The sequence below is a fragment of the Sapajus apella genome, unplaced genomic scaffold, assembly GCF_009761245.1.
Source record: "Sapajus apella isolate SASKATOON/1434 unplaced genomic scaffold, GSC_monkey_1.0 scaffold43, whole genome shotgun sequence".
NCBI lineage: Eukaryota > Metazoa > Chordata > Mammalia > Primates > Cebidae > Sapajus > Sapajus apella.
In genome coordinates, this window is record NW_022436983.1 from 10,206,238 (window position 1) to 10,225,568 (window position 19,331).

At 57.4% G+C, this 19,331-nt stretch overlaps 1 protein-coding gene across 9 annotated transcripts in view; it reads right to left on the bottom strand.

The window, feature by feature from the left end:
- Positions 1–209: 209 nt before the first annotated feature.
- The window catches only part of ATP13A2 (ATPase cation transporting 13A2), a 25,627-nt gene continuing 6,505 nt past the window's right edge, over positions 210–19,331 (bottom strand). Inside the window, exons 2-29 of one of the 9 annotated variants that reach the window (XM_032300560.1) lie at positions 18,758–18,852; positions 18,449–18,631; positions 18,095–18,153; positions 17,782–17,896; positions 17,408–17,487; positions 15,042–15,119; positions 14,783–14,852; positions 13,261–13,395; positions 13,107–13,173; positions 12,877–13,008; positions 11,139–11,294; positions 10,185–10,295; positions 10,055–10,101; positions 9,777–9,965; positions 7,848–8,054; positions 6,698–6,793; positions 6,455–6,614; positions 6,221–6,341; positions 5,946–6,070; positions 4,235–4,395; positions 3,996–4,112; positions 3,806–3,885; positions 2,426–2,605; positions 2,243–2,339; positions 1,272–1,495; positions 1,035–1,186; positions 704–873; positions 210–600 (exon numbers count right to left, since the gene is read on the bottom strand). In XM_032300560.1, coding sequence (XP_032156451.1) covers positions 463–600; positions 704–873; positions 1,035–1,186; positions 1,272–1,495; positions 2,243–2,339; positions 2,426–2,605; positions 3,806–3,885; positions 3,996–4,112; positions 4,235–4,395; positions 5,946–6,070; positions 6,221–6,341; positions 6,455–6,614; positions 6,698–6,793; positions 7,848–8,054; positions 9,777–9,965; positions 10,055–10,101; positions 10,185–10,295; positions 11,139–11,294; positions 12,877–13,008; positions 13,107–13,173; positions 13,261–13,395; positions 14,783–14,852; positions 15,042–15,119; positions 17,408–17,487; positions 17,782–17,896; positions 18,095–18,153; positions 18,449–18,631; positions 18,758–18,852 — 3,545 coding nt within the window. In that variant the 3' untranslated portion in view covers positions 210–462. The remainder of the gene's footprint in view (positions 601–703; positions 874–1,034; positions 1,187–1,271; positions 1,496–2,242; positions 2,340–2,425; positions 2,606–3,805; positions 3,886–3,995; positions 4,113–4,234; positions 4,396–5,945; positions 6,071–6,220; positions 6,342–6,454; positions 6,615–6,697; positions 6,794–7,847; positions 8,055–9,776; positions 9,966–10,054; positions 10,102–10,184; positions 10,296–11,138; positions 11,295–12,876; positions 13,009–13,106; positions 13,174–13,260; positions 13,396–14,782; positions 14,853–15,041; positions 15,120–17,407; positions 17,488–17,781; positions 17,897–18,094; positions 18,154–18,448; positions 18,632–18,757; positions 18,853–19,331) is intronic. The other 8 variants (XM_032300564.1, XM_032300562.1, XM_032300563.1 and 5 more) reach the window with 8 other exon arrangements.

The window sequence follows — 19,331 nt, forward strand, 5'->3', positions numbered from 1 at the left end:
AGCCTGCAGGCACATGCTGGACACAGAGGAAACATTATTCCTGTGACAGAGGCCCAGATAGGGGAGCTGACTAATGCAGCCTGAAAGACCAGGGCGTTCCAGGAGCAGACGCATGCAGGCGCTGCCAGCCGGCCACCTCAGGGGGTGTGCATTTCCTCCTGGATAGGTGGGAGGGTCTATGGTGCCAGGTACAAGACAGGCACAGGAGAGCCAGGAAAATATCGTGACTTTATTTGCTACACTGACAGCAGCACTGATGGGAGCTGGGCGCTGCCGTCCCTACGAGGGATGGTCCAAGGTGGGGGGCAGTAGTCAACACTTCCCCAGGGTGGGGGTGGTCTCGGGGCAGGAGTGTAGATGATCGCCAACCTCGAGGATGTGGTGGTGGTGTCGCTGGAGAGGGGTCCAGTTGGCGGCTCAGAGGCAGGGATCTCCAGTGTGGGGGGTGCCCGTGGGCCTGCACTACCTCAGGGGGCCGGTGGGCAGCGGCGGCCAGGGCTGCTCGGCCAGCTCTCGTTCCAGCTGCTTGAAGCGCTTCTTGGAGGCCCGCTTGGGCCGGAGGCGGCGCAGGCAGGCTGGGAGGCACTGGTCCAGCATGCTCTGCAAAGGGCAGGGAGAGGGTAGTGGGCAGCGGGGCTGAGCTGGGGTCAACCCACCCCCACCTCCCTTCTCTCCTGCTGCTGAGACCCAGGGTGAGCCGCACCTCCAGCATGAAGGCCCCCACGAAGTTGAAGGTGACCAGACCCAGCAGTAGCAGCTTGAAGCAGGTGTCAGTGATGTTCCTCAGTGCCAGTGGCCCCTGCAGGAGGCCGGGGACCAGGACGAGGCCCACCAGGATGGAGCTCAGGAGTGCCAGGGCCAGCAGGAAGGGCACTGGGGGTGGGAGAGTCTCTCAGGCAGGAGCCACGCCCCTGGGCCCACAGACACACATGCTCGCACGAGCCACCCTCCATCTCTCTCCCATCTGCCCCCCGCACCCCCCGGGGCTCCTCCCCCCTCTGCCAGCATCTCCTGCCCCGCGCCTGCAGCGGCACCATTGGTGTAGAGCGGCCGGCGGAAGGGCGCCCCCTTGGACACAGCTGCGGCCAGGATGAGGTACTGGAAGCTGGAGAGAGAGAAGACCACGGTGTTCTCGTAGTTGGGTAGGTTGTCTGGTGCGGGCATCGTCCTGTTCAGAGGCACGAACCTGGGAGTACAGGGATGGGGGTCAGGGAATGAGCGTGGGGTGGACGGGGCGGGGGCGGGATGTGGGTGGTCAGCTCCCTACTCACCACGGCTGGGCTAGGGTCATGAAGTAGCCCCCCAGCTGCACGCCGGCCACCAGGGCCACCTGCAGCAGCAGGCTGCTGAGCACAGGCACGCTGAGCAGTGCCCCCGGTGGCCGCACCCGCCCCAGGGCCAGCGCCGGCCCTGTTCGGCTCATGAGCACTGCCACCGTGGTGGTGATGACCAGGTCGATGGCCAGGAACTGCAGGTCACCCAGGTTGGTGTTGATCTGCCACAGGGAAGGGAGGGCAGAGGGGAAACTGAGACCTGGCCCTGGCTGCCCCTAGTCTGACAGTAGAGGCCCCACCCCTGCCTCAAAGGAGACTGATGGGGAAGGCATCCCCCAGTCTGATGGGAGGAGGCACAGCTCTTGATTTGAGACAAACCCCTGGTCTGATAGAAAAGGCACCTGTGCTGACCTTGGGGGGCCAAAATCTGAGCGAAGGTTTCCCACCCTCGGGAAGCTCCTCGATTTCAGACCTGATGTACACTGTACAAGATGTGTGCTGCCCTGCAGTGTCACCTGATTCACTGGGGAGGAGCAGGTCATGTGCAGAGTTGGGGAGGGGAGATCTCCTCCAAATAGGGTGTGGGAGGCACAGCCAAGGTGTGGGGGGCAGAGCAAGTGTGTCTGGGGAAATGGGCAGATCTGTGGGGATGGGCCAGGGCCAGGGGCAAGGGTCTTGGCTCTGCCTCCATTTTCCCTGCAGATGGGGAGCTCCCGATGTTGGGGTCAAGCTGTTAGCCCATGACAGCTGCTGCCGTTTGAGGACCTAGTGGGCACCGGGCTCCATGCCTGGTGTTTTTCTTGTCTCCCCTGAGCCTTGCCACCTCCCCAACCACACAGCTGGAGAGTAGCAGAGTCAGGATCTGAGCCCACATCATCTCTCCCAGGACCTGCTGGCTCTGAGGCACACGGCTGTGTCCCCTCCCTGGTCCTGGCATGGCTCTGGGCACGGAGCTCACAGATACTCACTGTGTAGAGGATCAGGACAGAGATGAACTGGGTCAGGCTGTACAGGGCCATGTACTTGAAGACGCTGAATGATGTGTCAAGGGAACAGCGCCCCTCCCTGGGTGGCAGGGCATGGACATTAGGGGCCCAGGTTGGCTGACTGGCCCTGCTGAGCCCTCGCCCTCCGGCCCCTGCCCGCCTTACCTGATGACCATGGGCACACACTCGATGCTGGCCATGCTTGAGGTGAAGGGTGAGACCACCGAGGCTTCTGCCTGGGACAGTGAGATGCCGACATCGGCCGCCTTCAGGGCCCCGCAGTCATTGGCGCCGTCTCCACACATGCCCACGCAGTACCTGAAGAAAGTCATGGGCAGGTGTGGCCCGGGGAACGACCCCACCCACCCAAGGGTGGGCTGGCAGAATATGATGACAGCTGGGTCCCTAATACCACATGGAGCCTGGTACACAGGTGCTCAGTGACTACATGCAATTATTATCATTATCATTATTTTTTTGAGATGGATTTTCACTCATGTTGCCCAGGCTGGAGTGTAATGGTGAAACCTCAGCTCACTGCAACTTCCACCTCCTGGGCTCAAGCGATTCTTCTGCAACAGCCTCCTGAGTCTGGGATTACAGACGCCTGCCACCACACCTGGCTAATTTTTTGTATTTTCAGTAGAGACAGGGTTTCACCGTGTTGGCCAGGTTGGTCTCGGAACTCGTGACCTCAGGTGATCCGCCTGCCTCAGCCTCCCAAAGTGCTGGGATTACAGGCATGAGCCACCATGCCTAGCCTAGCCTATTATTATTTTTTGAGACAAGCTCGCTCTGTTGCCCAGGCTGGAGTACAGTGGCATGATCTCAGCTCACTACAACCTCTGCCTCCCAGGGTCAAGTGATTCTCCTGCCTCACCCTCTTGAGTAGCTGGGATTACAGGTGTGCATTACCACGCCTGGCTAATTTTTGTATTTTTAGTAGAGACTGGGTTTCGTCATGTTGGCTAGGCGGCTCTCAAGCTCCTGACCTCAGGTGATCCGCCTGTCTCGGCCTCCTAAAGTGCTGGATTACAGGCGTAAGCCACTGCACCCAGCCTGATATTATTTTTTTGAGACAGAGTCTCACTCTGTTGCCCAGGCTGGAGTGCAGTGGTGCGTGCGATCACGGCTCACAGCAGCCGCAACCCCCCACGCTCAAGCAACCCTCCTGCCTCAGCCTCCTGAGTAGCTGGGACAACAGGTATGTGTCACCACACCTGGCTAATTTTTAAATGTTTTGTACAGACGGGGTCTCAATTTGTTGCCCAGGCTGGTCTCAAAGTCCTGGACTCAAGTGATCCTCCCACCTTGTCCACCCGAAGAGCTGGGATTACAGGCATAAGCCACCACACCCGGCCTACAATGATTATTTTTAGCATGAAAGACCCGGGAGGGCCTGCCTGCTTTTGGTGGGGAGGGGTGACAGCTCTCTAATGCTTGGGGAGGGAAACAAGTCCCTAGGGAAGGAGGGAGGGAGGGACAGACGAACAGACAAGGTCAGTCCCTGCAGGCCCTTGCCGGCACCCTCTGCCGAGCACTCACTGAAGCTTCTGTAGCTCGCACACCAGCTCTGTCTTCTGCTCAGGGGCCATGCGGGCAAAGACAGTGCCCTGGACCAGGACCTGGGGGCACAGGGAGATGGGGGAGGGCTGAGGCATCCACAGGGAGAATAAGCCAGGAGGGAGACAGAGCAGGGAGGCGTGGGCAGCCAGGGGGCTGGGGGCAGCCATACCTTGGGCAGCAGCTTGGGGAAGTGCTTCACAATGATACCAAAGGTGGGCCCGCTGAGGGCCAGGTGCCTGGATCGGGGGTCTGGCTCCACGGTGCAGCTTGCAGCCTGGTCAGGATCCTGGGGGCCCAGGAAGCTCAGCTTAGCTCCCCCTGCCCACCCTGGAGAGTTGGGGCCTGGGTCAGGTGACAAAGGGGTGGGGTCACAGGGTTTGGTACAGCTGAACTCTGGGTTAGCCTCACCTTAACCCCATTCACGGCTGCGGGGGACTCTGTCGGCAGGAACTCGAGGGAGGCGGGCTGACCCCTCTCAGGGTGGGTGGCGTGGACGATGATCAGATGCTCCTGGGGGGCCACCATCCCGCAGCCCCGGGCCACAGTGACTGCTGTCTGCAGGTTGTCCCCTGGGAGGTATGGGGCAAGGTCAGGGTCTGAGGCTATCCGGGGAGGCCATCCTCATCCTGATCCTTACAGGTGGAAAACAGGCTGGATGAAATCCGTCTGCCACCACCAGCTGAGCGAGCTGAGGCAGGTTATCAACATCCCTTTCCCGTTTCCTCATCTGTAGATCCAGGCATCGAAGGGTCTTAGGAGAAACTGGAGCCCCGGGCTGGAGCTCCACATATACTCCTTCTCTTTTCTTTGAGCCAGAGTCTCCCTCTGTCTCCCAGGCTGGAGTGCAGTGGCTTGATCTCAGCTGTCTGTAAACTCCTCGTTCTTGGGCTCAAGCAATGCTCCTGCCTCAGCCTCCCAAGTGGCTGGGATTACAGGTACTCGCAACCACACCTGGTTAATTTTTCTGGGCCAGTCTGGTCTTGAACTCCTGGCCTCAGGTGATCCCACTGCCTTGGCTTCCCAGAGTGCTGGGATTACAGATAGGAGCCACCGAATTCTTTACTGCAGTGTGACTCTGCTGCCAAGTGCCAGTGAATGCATGTTCACACATGGCATGTGTGCAGGAGCGGGGAGGACAAGAGGAGGGACACAGGCCTCTTAGCTCCTGCTGTTTCACCCAGCTACAATCTGTTTTTTGAGACTGTGTCTCAATGTTGCCCAGGCTGGAGTACAATGGTGTGATCATGGCTCACTGCGGCCTCGACTTCCTGGGCTCAAGCGATCTTCCTGCCTCAGCCTTCCAAGTTGCTGGGACCACAGGCACATGCCACCATGCCTGGCTAATTTTTATGTTCTTTTTTTTTGGGGGGGGGGCGGGTTTGCTCTTGTGGCCCAGGATGGAGTGAAATGACACGATCTTGGCTCACTGCAACCTCCACTTCCTGGGTTCAAGTAATTCTCCTGCCTCAGCCTCCTGAGTAGCTGGGATTATAGGCGTCCACCAACAAGCCCAGCTAATTTTTTGTATTTTTAGTAGAGATGAGATTTTACCGCGTTGGCCAGGCTGGTCTTGAACTCAAACTCAAGTTATTCCCCGCCTTGGCCTCCCAAAGTGCTGGGATTATAGGCATGAGTCACTGTGCCCGGCCATTTTTGTATTCTTTGTAGAGACGGGGTTTTGCCATGTTGCCCAGGTTGGTCTTAAATTCCAGGGTTCAAACAATCCTTCTCCCTTGGCCTCCCAAAGTGGTGGGGTTACAGGTGTGAGGCACCGGGCCTGGCTAGAATCTTTCTCTTCCTGCTCCCTGAGCTTGTCACAGCCTTTGAGGCTGACATTATCCCCATTTCTCAGAGGTGCGACCTGGAACCTGAAACGGCCACCTGGTAAGTGAGGTACCGGGCTGGAACACAGGCTGTCTGACAGCACACCTGGGCTCCCTGGAAGTCACTCCATTCCTCTAAGCCCCCGTTTCCTCATCTGTCAGACAGGGGTGATGATTACCACTTGCGGGGGGATACTGTGATTTGTGAAACGTTTGAAAAGGACCTGGCCTGAAGCAAGAGCCCAAAAAGATGCCCCAGGAAGGGGCGGATTCTGCCCTCTTACATGCCGCCATACCTGTCACCATGACGGCGCGGATGCGGGTCTTCCGCAGAGCCTGGATAACTGGCGTTGTCTGCGGCTTCAATAGGTTCCTCATGACCAGCAGCCCCAGGAGGCTCAGCTCCTGCTCCACGGTTTCCCTGGCGGATGGGCAGACCCAGATCAGAGGTCATGCAGTGGCCAGGGCCCCTCTCCCAGCCACCAGGCAGGGCATCTTCCCTGGGCTCTGCCTTCAGGAGAGCCTCCCTCTGCCCAGTCCTCAGAGCAGATGGGCCAAGGGACAGGCCCACCTTGTCAGTTGCTGGGCTGCCTCCAGGCTGGGCACAGTGGGCAGTGGTTTGCTGGCCAGGGCCACGACACGGTAGCCAGCAGCTGTGTAGCTCTGCAGCAGCTGGGCGAAGTCAGTGGGCACTGCCAGGGAGAGGCAGGTGTCACGAGGAGGGGACAGCAGGCGCACAAGCTGGACACCCACCCGATTCTGTGCCAATGCCCAACCAGGGGGCCTCAGGGGCTGCCCCCTGCACCTGTCTCGGGGTTGCAGAGCCCTGCCACCAGCTCTGGGGAGCCTTTGACGTAGGCCTCGGGCTGAGGGGCCCCTGGCCATGACACCACCACACTCATGCGCTGCAGAGCTGAAGAGAAGGGGAAGCGGTGGAGGACGCTGACTGGCACGGGCGGCTCGTCCTGCAGGGTTGGAAAGGCAGCTGAGGTGCTGGCCGGGGAGCCCACCCCTTTGCCCTGTACCCCACAGGCCCTCCTCAGCTCACCATTCCCTGCAGCTGGGGCTCCCAGAGTGGGGGTCTCATCACTGCTAAGACTTGGGTCCCAAATGCCAAGTCCTCGGCCGGCTCCTCCTCCAGGACCTGGCAGGCAGGCAGGGAAGGTTGGTGTCTGGGGGTTTTGGCTCAGAGAGAGATTTGAGCTTGACTCAAGGAATACTTCCTTCATGGGAGACTGGATGGTGGGTTAAGAGCGTGGGCTTTGGAGCCAGGTGGACTCAAATTCAAACTCTAGCTTTGCTGCTTACGAGCTGCTGGGTGACCAGGGACACGTTTCTCCAAATCTCCCAGCTTCAGCATCCTCCGTGAAGCAGCATTTGAGCTTGCTTGCCAGGGCGTGGGGAAGAGGAAATGAGACCAGGCCCCTGCAGCCTCGAGCTGGTGATAGCAGACACTCAGGATGTAGCCTGGCCATTATTATTTTATTTTTATTTTTAAGACGGAGTCTCACTCTGTCATTTAGGCTGGAGTGCAGTGGTGTGATCTCAACTCACTGCAACCTCTGTCTCCTGGATTCAAATGATCCTCCTGCCTCAGCCTCCTGAGTAGCGGGGACTAGAGGTGTGCTCCACCACACCCAGCTAATTTTTATATTTCTAGTGGAGACAGGGTTTCACTATGTTGGCCAGGTTGTTTTTGAACTTCTGGCCTCAGGTGATCTGCCCACCTCAGCCTTCCAAAGTGCTGGGATTACAGGCGTAAGCCACTGTACCCAGCCCCTTATTATTATTATTATTGAGACAAGGTCTCATTCTGTTATCCAGGCTGAGGTGCAGTAGCGTGATCACAGCTCACTGCAGCCTCACCCACCCGGGCTCAATTAGTCCTCCCACCTCAGCCTCCTGGAACTATAGGCATGCACCACCACACCGGCTAATTTTTGTAATTTTGGCAGAGATGGGGTTTTGCCATGAGGGCCAGGCTGGGGTCCTGGGCTCAACTGATCCTCCCATCTTGGCCTCCCAAAGTCCAAAGTGCTGGGAGCCACATTACAGGTATGAGCCGCTGTGCCTGGCCTATTATTATGAACGGTGGGCATAGTAAGAGACCACACTGGAGGACCCAGAGGGAAGATGGGGTGGGGTTCCCTAGGCCCCACTGCCAAGAGGCATGGGGCTGACCTGCTTGGCCTCCTCACCCAGCCAGTAGACTCCACCATCTTCAAGTCCATGGGGTCGCCCACGGGGGTGTCCTGGAGCCGGCTAAGGGCATGACAGGTGGCCAGTGCTCGGAGCAAGGGCCCCACAGGCAGGCGGCGGGGTTCTGGGACCAGTGGCAGGAATGCCCGCCCCTTCAGGGGCACCACCCCCATCACGTCTAAGCCGTCCTCAGTGAGGGTGCCCGTCTGCGGGAGACAGGTGGGTGGGGCAGTGATGAGTCCTGGAATGGGGGGTGCCCTGCTGAGCTGGGCATCCAAACCCCAGGCCAGGCAGACCCCATGGGAACCCCAGGAAGCTGAGCTGGAGCTGCCTCCCTAGCCCCCACTGCTTCCCTGTCTAGCAGCATCTCTCCCAGGAAGTCTTTACCTCCCAAGATTAGGGTAGGTGGTTTGCTCTGGGCTCCCACCCATGGCCTCTTCACTTCCCCACATTTAGTGGTTAGAGGCCCTGGCCCACAGCTGGCGCTCAATATATTTGTTGAATCAGGGCATGAGTCAATGCCTGCATTGCCCACCCTAGACTTGAACTGTACAAGTACACATCTGGCTCCTTGGCTAGCCTGGGAGCTGGGGGAATCTGGTCACCCCCTCCACAGCTTAAAAGCTCTCCGTGGCCCCCGACACCCTCTGAATGTCATCCAGCCTCTAGCCTCCGCCAACCAGGCCACTGTCTACCCGGCCCTGTCCTGCCCTACCATTCCCTGTGCCCAGGCGTGCAGTCCATCTGTGCCACGCTGCTCCCGCCTTTTACCCTTGCTCCTCCCCGAATGAGGTCACTGAGGGGCCTCATCAGGGGGCTTCCTTGACTGCCTTCTCTCTAAGGAAGTGTCCCCACCTACAACCCATCATGCTACCCCACTGCTCCCTTCCTAAAACCCACTGCCCACCCCTTCCCCCCCACCCCTTACCCCCCTCCCCCCACCCCCCACCCCCACAGCTCTTTTGTGCACCCCTGGTTCACTTATTCTGGTGGGGGACACACTCACTCCAGTGACCACAAGGATGTCTGTGTTGGTCACTGCTGGGTGCCTAGGGTTGACAGCAGTCAGGGATGCACACTAGAGCCCCAGGTCCCCACCAGCACTTTTTTTTTTTTTTTTGAGACAGTCTCCCTCTGCTGCCAGGCTGGAATGCAGTGGTACAATCTCGGCTCACTGCAACCTACGCCTCCCGGGTTCAAATGATTCTCCTGCCTCAGCCTCCCAAGTAGCTGGGATTATAGGCATATGCCACCATGCCCGGCTAATTTTTTGTATTTTAGAAGAGATGGGGATTCATCATGTTGGCCATGATGGTCTCGATGTTGACCTTGTGATCCGCTCGCCTTGGCCTCCCAAAGTGCTGGCATTACAGGCGTGAGCCACTGTGCCCAGCCTTTTTTTTTTTTTTGAGATAAGAATTTCTGTCACCCAGGCTGGAGTGCAGTGGTGCGATCTCGTCTCACTGCAACCTCCGTCTCCCGGATTCAAGCGGTTCTCCTGTCTCAGCTTCCCAAGTAGCTCGGATTACAGGCATGTGCCACCACGCCTGGCTAATTTCTGTATTTTTAGTAGATAAGGGTTTTCGCCATATTGGTCAGGCTGGTGTTAAACTCCTGACTTCAGGTGATCTACCCACCTCAGCCTCCAAATCCCAAAGTGCTGGCATTACCAGCGTGAGCCATGGCACCCAGTCCCCCACCAGTTCTTGAATACAGGATTCTAGACATTTCATCTGCCAGACCATGAGCCCAGTGAGGGCAGGAGTGGGTGGGGTAGGGAGCAGGGGTGGATCCTCTGGGGGTTTCCACCCCTAGACAGGACCTATTGTCCTGTGGGCACTGCTGAGAGAGTAACTCGGGTGTTGGGGCCTGGCCAGCGTGCCTGTGGCTGTCCCACTCCCCTGAGCCAACCCCACCTGCAGCCCCACCTTGTCGAAACACACCAGCTGCAGCTTGCCCCCCAGGTTGATGCGCAGGGGGTGGATGCAGAAGATGCCCTGTCTCCGAAGCCGGCTCTGGGCGTAGAGTGTGCACACGGTCATGGCGGCAGGCAGGGCGGGTGGCACCACCACGGTCACCAGGTCCAGAGCCCGGATCACAATCTCATTCAGAGGCACCTGGCAGGGAGCACCGTGAATGTGAGCACCCGGCTGGCTGGCCCTGGGCCCTGCTGGCAGCATCCCCCAGCCTACCCCCAAAGGCTTACCCGGTTTCGGTGGAGGATGAAGATGCTGTAGATGGTGCCAAGGAGAGCTGGGGGGACAGCGAGGGACTGAGTGGGATTTGGGACCTGGGCTGGGGGCTATGGGCAGAGGAGGGTACAGGGGGCCACTCACCCAGGACAGAGAGGGCAGCCACAAACTTCATGCTGTGTTTATAGAACTTGAAGTTGATGGGCCGGGGATGCAAGATGGAGCTCACCAAGCCCCCTTTAGCTGTGCAGAACCCTGGGGAGGAGGCGGGGGCCCCAAGGCAGGGAAGCTAGGGTGAGGGCGGGTCTCCCCCAACAAGCCCTCCCAACCTGGGCCTCTGGAGTTGCAAGACATGATTTTTTTTTTTTTTTCTTTTTCTTTTTTAAGATGGAGTCTTGCTCTATCACCAGGCTGGAGTGCTGTGGCATGACCTCGGCTCACTGCAACTTCCACCTCCCGGGTTCAAGCAATTCTCCTGCCTCAGCCTCCTGAGTAGCTGGGACTATGGGTGCACACCACCACCCCCAGCTAATTTTTGTATTTTTAGTAGAGACGGGGTTTCACCATGTTGACCAGGATGGTCTCGATCTCCTGACCTTGTGATCCACCCGCCTCGGCCTCCCAAAGCGCTGGGATTACAGGCGTGAGCCATCGCGCCTGGCCGGGAAAGGATGTTTTCAGATTAGCCATCACCAGGGTAGTGTCCTAACAAGTCTGGCCTGGCTCTGGTAGGCTCTTTAAAGCTTTTTAAAGGTTTTAAAGAAGGAACTAGTGGATAGTATCTCAACATTGGGTGGTTCCACTTCAGATCCAGACATAGGGAAGATCCGGCCCACATGAGACATCCCTGCCCGCTCCAGCACCGTAAACCCGGCGGCTCCTGCAGACCTTGCAACGCTTGGTCTTGGTCTGGCCCAACTTCTCCGCAAAGATGGGGGTGCTCAGGCCCCACTTAGGGGGCGACTTGCCGGAGGTCCCTCAGCAGGGCAGCAGCAGAAGTGGGCATGGGGTCCAGGGTTTCAGGGCCCACCCTGCCCTGCTCCACCTCTCCCATGGGTGCTGAGCTCAGCATCTCAAGTCCAGGCTCCTGGCTCATACCTGTGCGGGTCACCACTGCCAGGACGTGCGGTCCCACATAGGCCCGGGCCTGCAAGACGAGGGTCCCACAGAAGAGCGTGTGCCGCCGATGTGTCTCTGCGCAGTAGGGCCCCAGCCCCTCCGGCAGTGCCGTCTTCAGCACTGGAACGCTCTCTCCTGGCAGGGAATGTGGGGTGTGAGGCCCACTCCTCTCCCTCCCACCAGCAAACCAGGAGTTATGTGTAGAGTTCTCCCTTAAGCCCTAGGTCTTGGTTAACTCTGTAACCGGGTGTGAACAAGAAATCACAGCTCCATTTTACAGAGAGGAACAATGAGGCTCAGAGAGGACAGAGACATAAAGGCACAGGGACACACTCCCAGAAGTGGGTGGCAGCCAGCTCCCAGGAACCAGCCGGGGGGTCAGTGTGTGTGGGGGCATCCTGTGTGCAGTGGGGCAGGGTGGGGGAGTTGTCCTCTTTCTGCTGTAATTATTTTATAACACACGGAGTACTTTTCCAACTCCAACCAACAGAAATATTCACACAGGGCCAGACACAGTGGCTCATGCCTGTAATCCCAGCACTTTGGGAGGCCAAGGCTGGCAGATCACTTGAGGTCAGGAGTTCAAGACCAGCCTGACCAACATGGTAAAACCCTGATCTCTACTAAAAATATAAAATTAGCCAGGTGTGGGCCGGGCGCGGAGGCTCAAGCCTGTAATCCCAGCACTTTGGGAGGCCGAGGCGGGTGTATCACGAGGTCAAGAGATCGAGACCATCCTGGTCAACATGGTGAAACCCCGTCTCTACTAAAAATACAAAACATTAGCTGGGCATGGTGGCACGTGCCTGTAATCCCAGCTACTCAGGAGGTTCAGGCAGGAGAATTGCCTGAACCCGGGAGGCGGAGGTTGCGGTGAGCCGAGATCACGCCATTGCACTCCAGCCTGGGTAACAAGAGTGAAACTCCGTCTCAAAAAAAAAAAAAAAAAATTAGCCAGGTGTGGTGGCGGACGCCTGTAATCCCAGGTACTCTGGAGGCTGAGGCAGGAGAATCGCTTGAACCTGGGAGGCAGAGACTGCAGTGAGCTGAGATTGCACCATTGCACTCCAGCCTGGGCAACAAGAGCAAAACTCCACCTCAAAAAAAAAAAAAAGAAATAACTCAGATGCGCTGGGTGGCTGGCTGTTTATGCTTCACCTCTCACGCTGCTAAGCACTTTGCATAACTCTGTCCAGAAGGAGGGACTAAACAGCCATCTTACAGAAGAGGAAACTGAGGCACAGAGATATTAAGTGGTAACGGCCCAAGGGTGTGAGGTTAGCAATTGCTAAAGCCAGGACTGTTACTTGAGAGAAAAAGGAAAAGGAGGCCGGGTATGGTGGCTCATGCCTGCAATCCCAGCACCTTGGGAGGCTGAGGTAGGCAGATAACCTGAGGTCAGGAGTTCAAGACCAGCCTGGGCCACATAGTGAAACCCTATCTCTATTAAAAATACAAAAATTAGCTGGGCATGGTGGCATGCACCGGTGGTCCCAGCTGAGTAGCTGGGAGGTTGAGGCATGGGAATCACTTGCACCCAGGGGGTGGAGGCTGCAGTAAGCTGAGATCATGTCACTGCACTCCAGCCTGGGCAACAGAGCAACACTCAGTCTTAAAAAAAAAAAAAAAAGGAAACTCAAATGAAAACTTCTGCTGCAGGGCAAAGGGTGGATGGCAGGGGAGGAAGGAAGCCGCAGGCCAGGGGCTGGGGGCTCACCTGTCAAGGAGCTCTCATTCACCATGCACTCGCCAGTCACCAGGGCGGCATCGCAGGGCATCAGCCCACCCTCCTGGGGCAGCACCAGGCAGTCTCCGGGCACCAGCTCACTAGAGTCCACCCATTCTTCCTCTGCAGGCAGGCAGGAGAGGAGCTCAGGTAGGTGGGGCCAGCCCCAGCCACCTCCCCCTGCCCTCCCGCCCCTTCCCCCCTGGGCTCTAGCTGCTCACCTCCCCCTGGCCGGCACACGCACACCTGCATGGACAGCTTGACCATGTCCCTTAGAGTCTGGCTTTGCTGTGGGCACGAGACAAGATGGATATGGGTGGGTGGAGGCCCCTGGCCACCCACCTGCCCCACCCCTGCCTGCGTCACATCACTCACCTTTCTGGTCTTGTACAGCGACAGGCAGATGGAGATGGCGGAAATGAGGAAGATGCACAGGGCATACCAGTAGTAGTGGTCAGCCAGCCACAGCGCGATGCTGAAGGCCTGGAACCCGTAGTAGGGGTTCAGTGCCTGGGGGAGGGGCAAGAGGCACGATCAGGCCCTCATCCTCAGGGCAGCCCAGCCACAGGCCACGTCTCCTGTGGGAGCAGAGGGCCCACCAGCTGCCAAAGGACTGAGCCAGGCCTATCTCCTGATCAGTTCCATCCCCACCCAGATATCCCCAGGGCCCTCAGTGTCTCTGCTTTAAAGAGGACAAAGTTTATGACCAGCCTGGGCAACATGGCAAAACCCCATCTCTAAAAGAAAAACAAAGATTAGCCCGATGGGGTGGCCTGTGCCTATGCTCACAGCTACTCAGGAGGCTGAGGTGGGAGGATCACTTAAGCTGGGGAGGTGGAGGTAGCAGTGAGCTGAGATCTCACCACTGCATTCTAGCCTGGGTAACAGAGTGAGACCCTGTCTCAAAAAAATATAAATAAATAAAGAGGACAAGGGTATTTACTGAACCCCCCGACATGCCAAGAGCTTTATCTAATGTCATACAACGGCAATGACAATTCTACATGGCAGGTGCCACCATCAGCTCCGTTTGACAGATGAGCAAACCAAGGCACAGACAGGTTAAGCCACTGGCCTAAAATCACATAGCTTTGGCCGGGTGCCGTGGCTCACGCCTGTAATCCCAGCACTTTGGGAGGCTGAGATGGGCAGATCACCTGAAGTCAGGAGTTCAAGACCAGCCTGGCCAACATAGTAAAACCCGTCTCTAGCAGAAAAAAAAAAAAAAAAAGATAGCTGGATGTGGTGGTGGGCGCCTGTAGTCCCAGCCACTCGGGAAGCTGAGGGAAGAGAGAACGCACCATTGCACTCCAGCCCGGGCAACGAGAGCAAAACTCTGTCTCAAAAAAAAAAAAAAACACATAAACCACATACTTCCTAAGTGACAGACAGTGATTTATATGGGCCAGACTCAAAGACCTCTCTCTTTCATGGTGCCTGCCCCTAGTCAGAGGGCTGGGATGTTCACACTTTATTCTAGATGTGTCCCGGTCATTGGCTTCTCCCCCTGAAGCTTGGGTTTCTCAGGTGTGAACAGTGGAGTCCCAGGCCTGACCCATTGGGCAGCATGAAGGTGGAGGACGCAGAGAGGATCTGGGCTCTAGAACGTGTCTCTGGGCACCAGTAGGTGCTCAGGCTGTGTGGATTTGCCTCTTGGCCTCCAATCCCGCAAGTGGCACCCCAATCTGTGGCCCAAGCCTTGGACGAAACCTCCAATTCCTAGACCAGGTCTCTTTGGCTAGGCTGACTGCGGCAGGTTCTGAGACGACGCTCCACTATGAAGAAGCAGCAGCTGGTCTGGCTGCCCCTGTAAAGTGGCCCAGAGGAGGCAAGCCCTGGCCCAAGGTCACACAGCAAGCCAGGCCAGGGCTGGGGCAAGACCCAGGGACAGCCCTACCTCATCCACCAGCAGCTGGGGGTAGGACTTGACGGGTATGCTGATCACGTTGGGGCCATAAATGGCCTTCCTGGAAGAGGAGATGAGGCCAAGCCATCAGAAGGAGGAGCTCCTTCACCCTCCTGGGGTGAAGGAGCTCCCCATTTTACAGCTGGGGAAACTGGGGCCCAGAGAAGGCAGGTGGCTGGAAGGCAACCACATTGGGAACAACACAGGGGGCCCCAGCTCTCAAGGCGCCCCAGCCCACCGTAGCACTGACCTCACTGTTTGGTCCTGGAGGCTGAGGCCATGGCGGAAGCGGTGGACGTCATCACAAGAGCGGCCGTGGTCCAGCAGGCTGGGGGTGGGTGGGAGGGGACATGCGTGGGCCATGGGGCCTGAGCCCTGCATCCCCCACCCGTGCAGGCTGGAGACTCCGAGCTCCAGGCCCCCTGTCCCTCTTCTGCCACACTGAGCTCCTGGGAGCAAGTAAGCCCCCCTTGAACCCAAGACTTGGCTTTGCCCTTTTGTTCCTCTGACTGGGCCCCAAACCAAGTCACCAAAGGAAAACAACGAGAGATGATGCTAATAATATCAACAGTGAAAAGAGCAACTGTTTAGTGATAGGGCACCATTTACACTGATGATACCTTGGGCAAGTCACTTAACCCCTCTGTGCCTCAGTTTTCTCATCTGCAAAATGGGGGCAGTGACAGCACCTACTACCTAGGGCCACAGGTGGATGAAGTAAGGCAAGCCTCTCAGGCGGATCACCTGAGGTCAGGAGTTTGAGACCAGTCTGGCCAACACGGTGAAACCACATCTCTACTAAAAATACAAAAATTAGCCAGGTGTGGTGGACCTGCCTGCCACTTGGTGATAAACACGTCAGTGATTTTTGCTGTTATCCCATCATGCAGCAGAAGCTGTTGCTGCCATCCCCATCGCCCTCTGCCTCACCTCCACCTGAAAGCTGGACCCTGAAAACACCTGTCTTTACCTGAGGCCTTCTGGCTGCATGTGCATGCTCTGCCTGTGAGCCCGGAAACCGGAAAGTGCAGAACAGTTCCTGTCCTGTGACCGCTAATGGCAGGGAATTGATGGGTAAGTGTCCCAGCTCCCTCACTAACTGTGTGAGGTCGCCCAGAGGGATGTGTGGTCTACACTGGCCCAAGGAGATCCCAGGGCGACTGAACTTCGGGTGTCCACGGCGGTGGCAGCCAGCATAACCTCCCTCCTTTTCCACCCCTTCCCCAGCACTGCCCAGGATCATCTTCAAAATAACCCTCCCGCCCTTGAGCCCTCATCTGGGGGTCTGCTTCTAGAGCATTCAAACTAAGGTGTGTGGGCAGGGTGCAGTGACTCATGCCTGTAATCCCAGCACTTTGGGAGGCTGAGGCGGGTGGATCGCCTAAGGTCAGGAGTTTGAGACCAGCCTGGCCGACATGGTAAAACTCCGTCTCTACTGAAAATACAAAAATTAGCTGGACATGGTGGGAGGCACCTGTAATCCCAGCTACGTGGGAGGCTGAGGCAGGAGAATCACTTGAACCCAGGAGGTGGAAGTGCAGTGAGCTGAGATTGTGCCATTGCACTCCAGCCTGGGCAACAAGAGTGATACTCCATTAAAAAATAAGAAAAATAAAAAAAAAAAAAGACCAGGTGCAGTGGCTCACACCTGTAATCTCAGCACTTTGGGAGGCTGAGGCAGGCAGATCACAAGGTCAGGAGTTGGAGACCAGTCTGGCCAACACAGTGATACCCTGTCTCTACTAAAAATACAAAAAATTCACCAGGTATGGTGGTGTGCACCTGTAATCCCAGCTACTGGGGAGGCTGAGGCAGGGGAATCACGTGAACCTGGCGGGTAGAGGTTGCAGTGAGGTGAGATCGCACCACTGCACTCCAGCTTGGGCGACAGTGTACGACTCTGTCTCAAAACACACACACACACAAAGGTGTGTGGTGAGCTCATGTTTCTTGTTTTTTTTTTTTTGCGGCAGAGTCATGTGCACCAAGCCAGGATGGGGTGCAGTGGTGCGATCTTGGCTCACTGCAACTTCTGCCACCCAGCTTCAAGTGATTCTCCTGCCTCAGCCTCCCAAGTAGCTGGGAACAAAGGCACATGCCACCATGCCCGGCTAATTTTTGTATTTTAGTAGAGACGGTGTTTCAGCATCTTGGCCAGGCTGGTCTTGAATGCCTGACCTCATGATCCACCCGCCTCAGCCTCCCAAAGTGCTGGGATTACAAGCGTCAGCCACTGTGCCCGGCCCTAGCTCATGTTTCTTAAGTGTTTTGTAGGTGGCAGAGCAGTGATTAAACCCCAAGGAGACTGTCTGAGTCCAGAGCTGATGGTCTGATTCACAGTGGTGTCACTACCTCGGACCAGACACGATGCCAAGCTCTACGTGACTTATTATCTATTTCACTGCCAAAACAATCCTAGGAGGCAGAAGTTATCTCCATGCACCATTTACAGACAGAAATACAGAGGCCTGGAGAGGTTCAGTAACCTGCCCAAGGTTTCAGAGATCAAAAGCAACAGAGGTGAGAGGGGAGCCCAGGCCACGCCATGCCACTGTCTGTGCCCAAACCAGTGCCACTCTGGGAGGTGACATGAGCCGCACAGGCCCTGACTCCTACCTGACCTGGTAGAAGGCTTGCTGGGTCTCAATCCAGATATAGCGCTGGCCCTGGAAGAGGTAATACCGCAGCACCTGCTTCTGGGTGGAAGAGAGGAGAGGATGGGTTGGAAGCTGGCCCGGGCCCCAGGAGCAGTGTGCTTGTGTTGGGAGCTGAGGGATGGGAGGTAGGGGGCAGGGACTGGTGTCACCAGACAGAGAGGTGGGAGGGGCTTGCAAGCGTGCACGTGCTCAGACCGCATTCTGGACGTTTGGGACAAGAGAACCAAAGCGTGGTTGGAGAACATGAAGTCTGACTCTCCTATTGCACAGATCATGAAACTGAGGCCCAGAGAGGGGGGCAAGGACTTGTCCAGAGCCCGTCCGTCCACTCACCGCCTCCTCGTTCTTGTGGAGCTGGGCTGTATCCTTCCAGGTACCCTCTGGTACCGCCCCCACTGCCGCCTGGCTCCGGCCGTCCTCCGCCTGGGCCTGTGGGGGTGGCTCCAGGCTAGGGAGAAGGGTGGGGTTTACTCTCAAGCTCTGGGAGCTGCCCTGGCACCTCTCTGTGCTCACAGAGCCACCTTTCCTCCCCCTAGGATGGGAGGAGCCAGAGTCAGCCTTTGTGGTTGGTGGGGGGGTTGGGGATGGGGGAGGTTGAAGAGGCCAGGGCAGGGGCTTCTGGGAAGGGGTAACGGGGCTGCCTCACCTGCCCCCGCCGATGGCCTCAGTCTGCACCTGGACAGTGAAGAGCTGCCAGGAACTATCCTGGAACACAGAGGTGTGGACTCAGTCCCGGAAGGGTCCCCTCCCCTCCCAGGCCCTGTCCCACAGCCAGGGGGCCCCTGCTGGAGAAGGCAGACAAGGCTATGGGGAGCCCTCAGAAATCACCCGACCAGTCCCTTCTGCCCACTGCTCAGATGGGAAAGCTGAGGTCCGGAGAAGAGCAGGACCTGCTTAGTGGCCCATGGCAAGTCAGTGGCCAGGTTGGACCCCAGACATCCTCCACCCCGCCCCTGACCCTCACGGCACTCCTCTAGCCCAGGCTCGGCCTGACTCTCACCTCTTTGTCTCTTATTTCGATAACGAGTGTTTCGGCGTGGGCCAGGTTGCAGGGCCGGAGCCGCAGCCGCACCCCCCACAGGGGCTTCCAACGGAAGAGCAGCAAAGGGATCCCAGCCATCATCCAGACCACGGCGTGATAGCCTATGACCCTCCATGGACTGCCGCAGTAGCCGCTGAGCCTCTGTGAACACAGTGAGAGGGCCCAGGTCGGGGTGGAGCCGCACTGGAGTAGGAAGCCGGGGTGTCTGGGTGGGCCTGGGCATCACACCCACACACAACGTTTCCCTGCCCCACTCTGCCCACTTACCACGGATGAAACTGAGGAGCTGAGGGGATCTATTGATGTCCCTATCGTCAGGGTCCCATAACCGGTGGGCGTGCTGCCCACGAGGGGGCTGCTGTCTGTGGACAGAAAAGAAAAAGGTCATTTGGGGAGGCGCCTCCTCCTCTTACTTCCTTAAAAACAATAAGCATTCGGCCTGGGCCTGGTGGCTCATGCCTGTCATCCCAGCACTTTGGGAGGCTGAGGCAGGTGGATCACTTGAGGTCAGAAGTTTAAGACCAACCTGGCTAACATGGGGAAACCCCATCTCTACTAAAAATACAACAATTACCCAGGTGTGGTGGCAGGTGCCTGTATTTCCAGCTACTTGGGAGGCTGAGGCAGGAGAATCACTGGAACCTGGGAGGAAGAGGTTGCAGTGAGCCAAGATTGCACCACTGCACTCCAGCCTGCGCAAGAGTGAAACTTTGTCTCAAAAAGGAAAAAAAAAAAAAAGGCCAGGCGCGGTGGCTCAAGCCTGTAATCCCAGCACTTTGGGAGGCCGAGGCGGGTGGATCACAAGGTCAAGAGATCGAGACCATCCTGGTCAACATGGTGA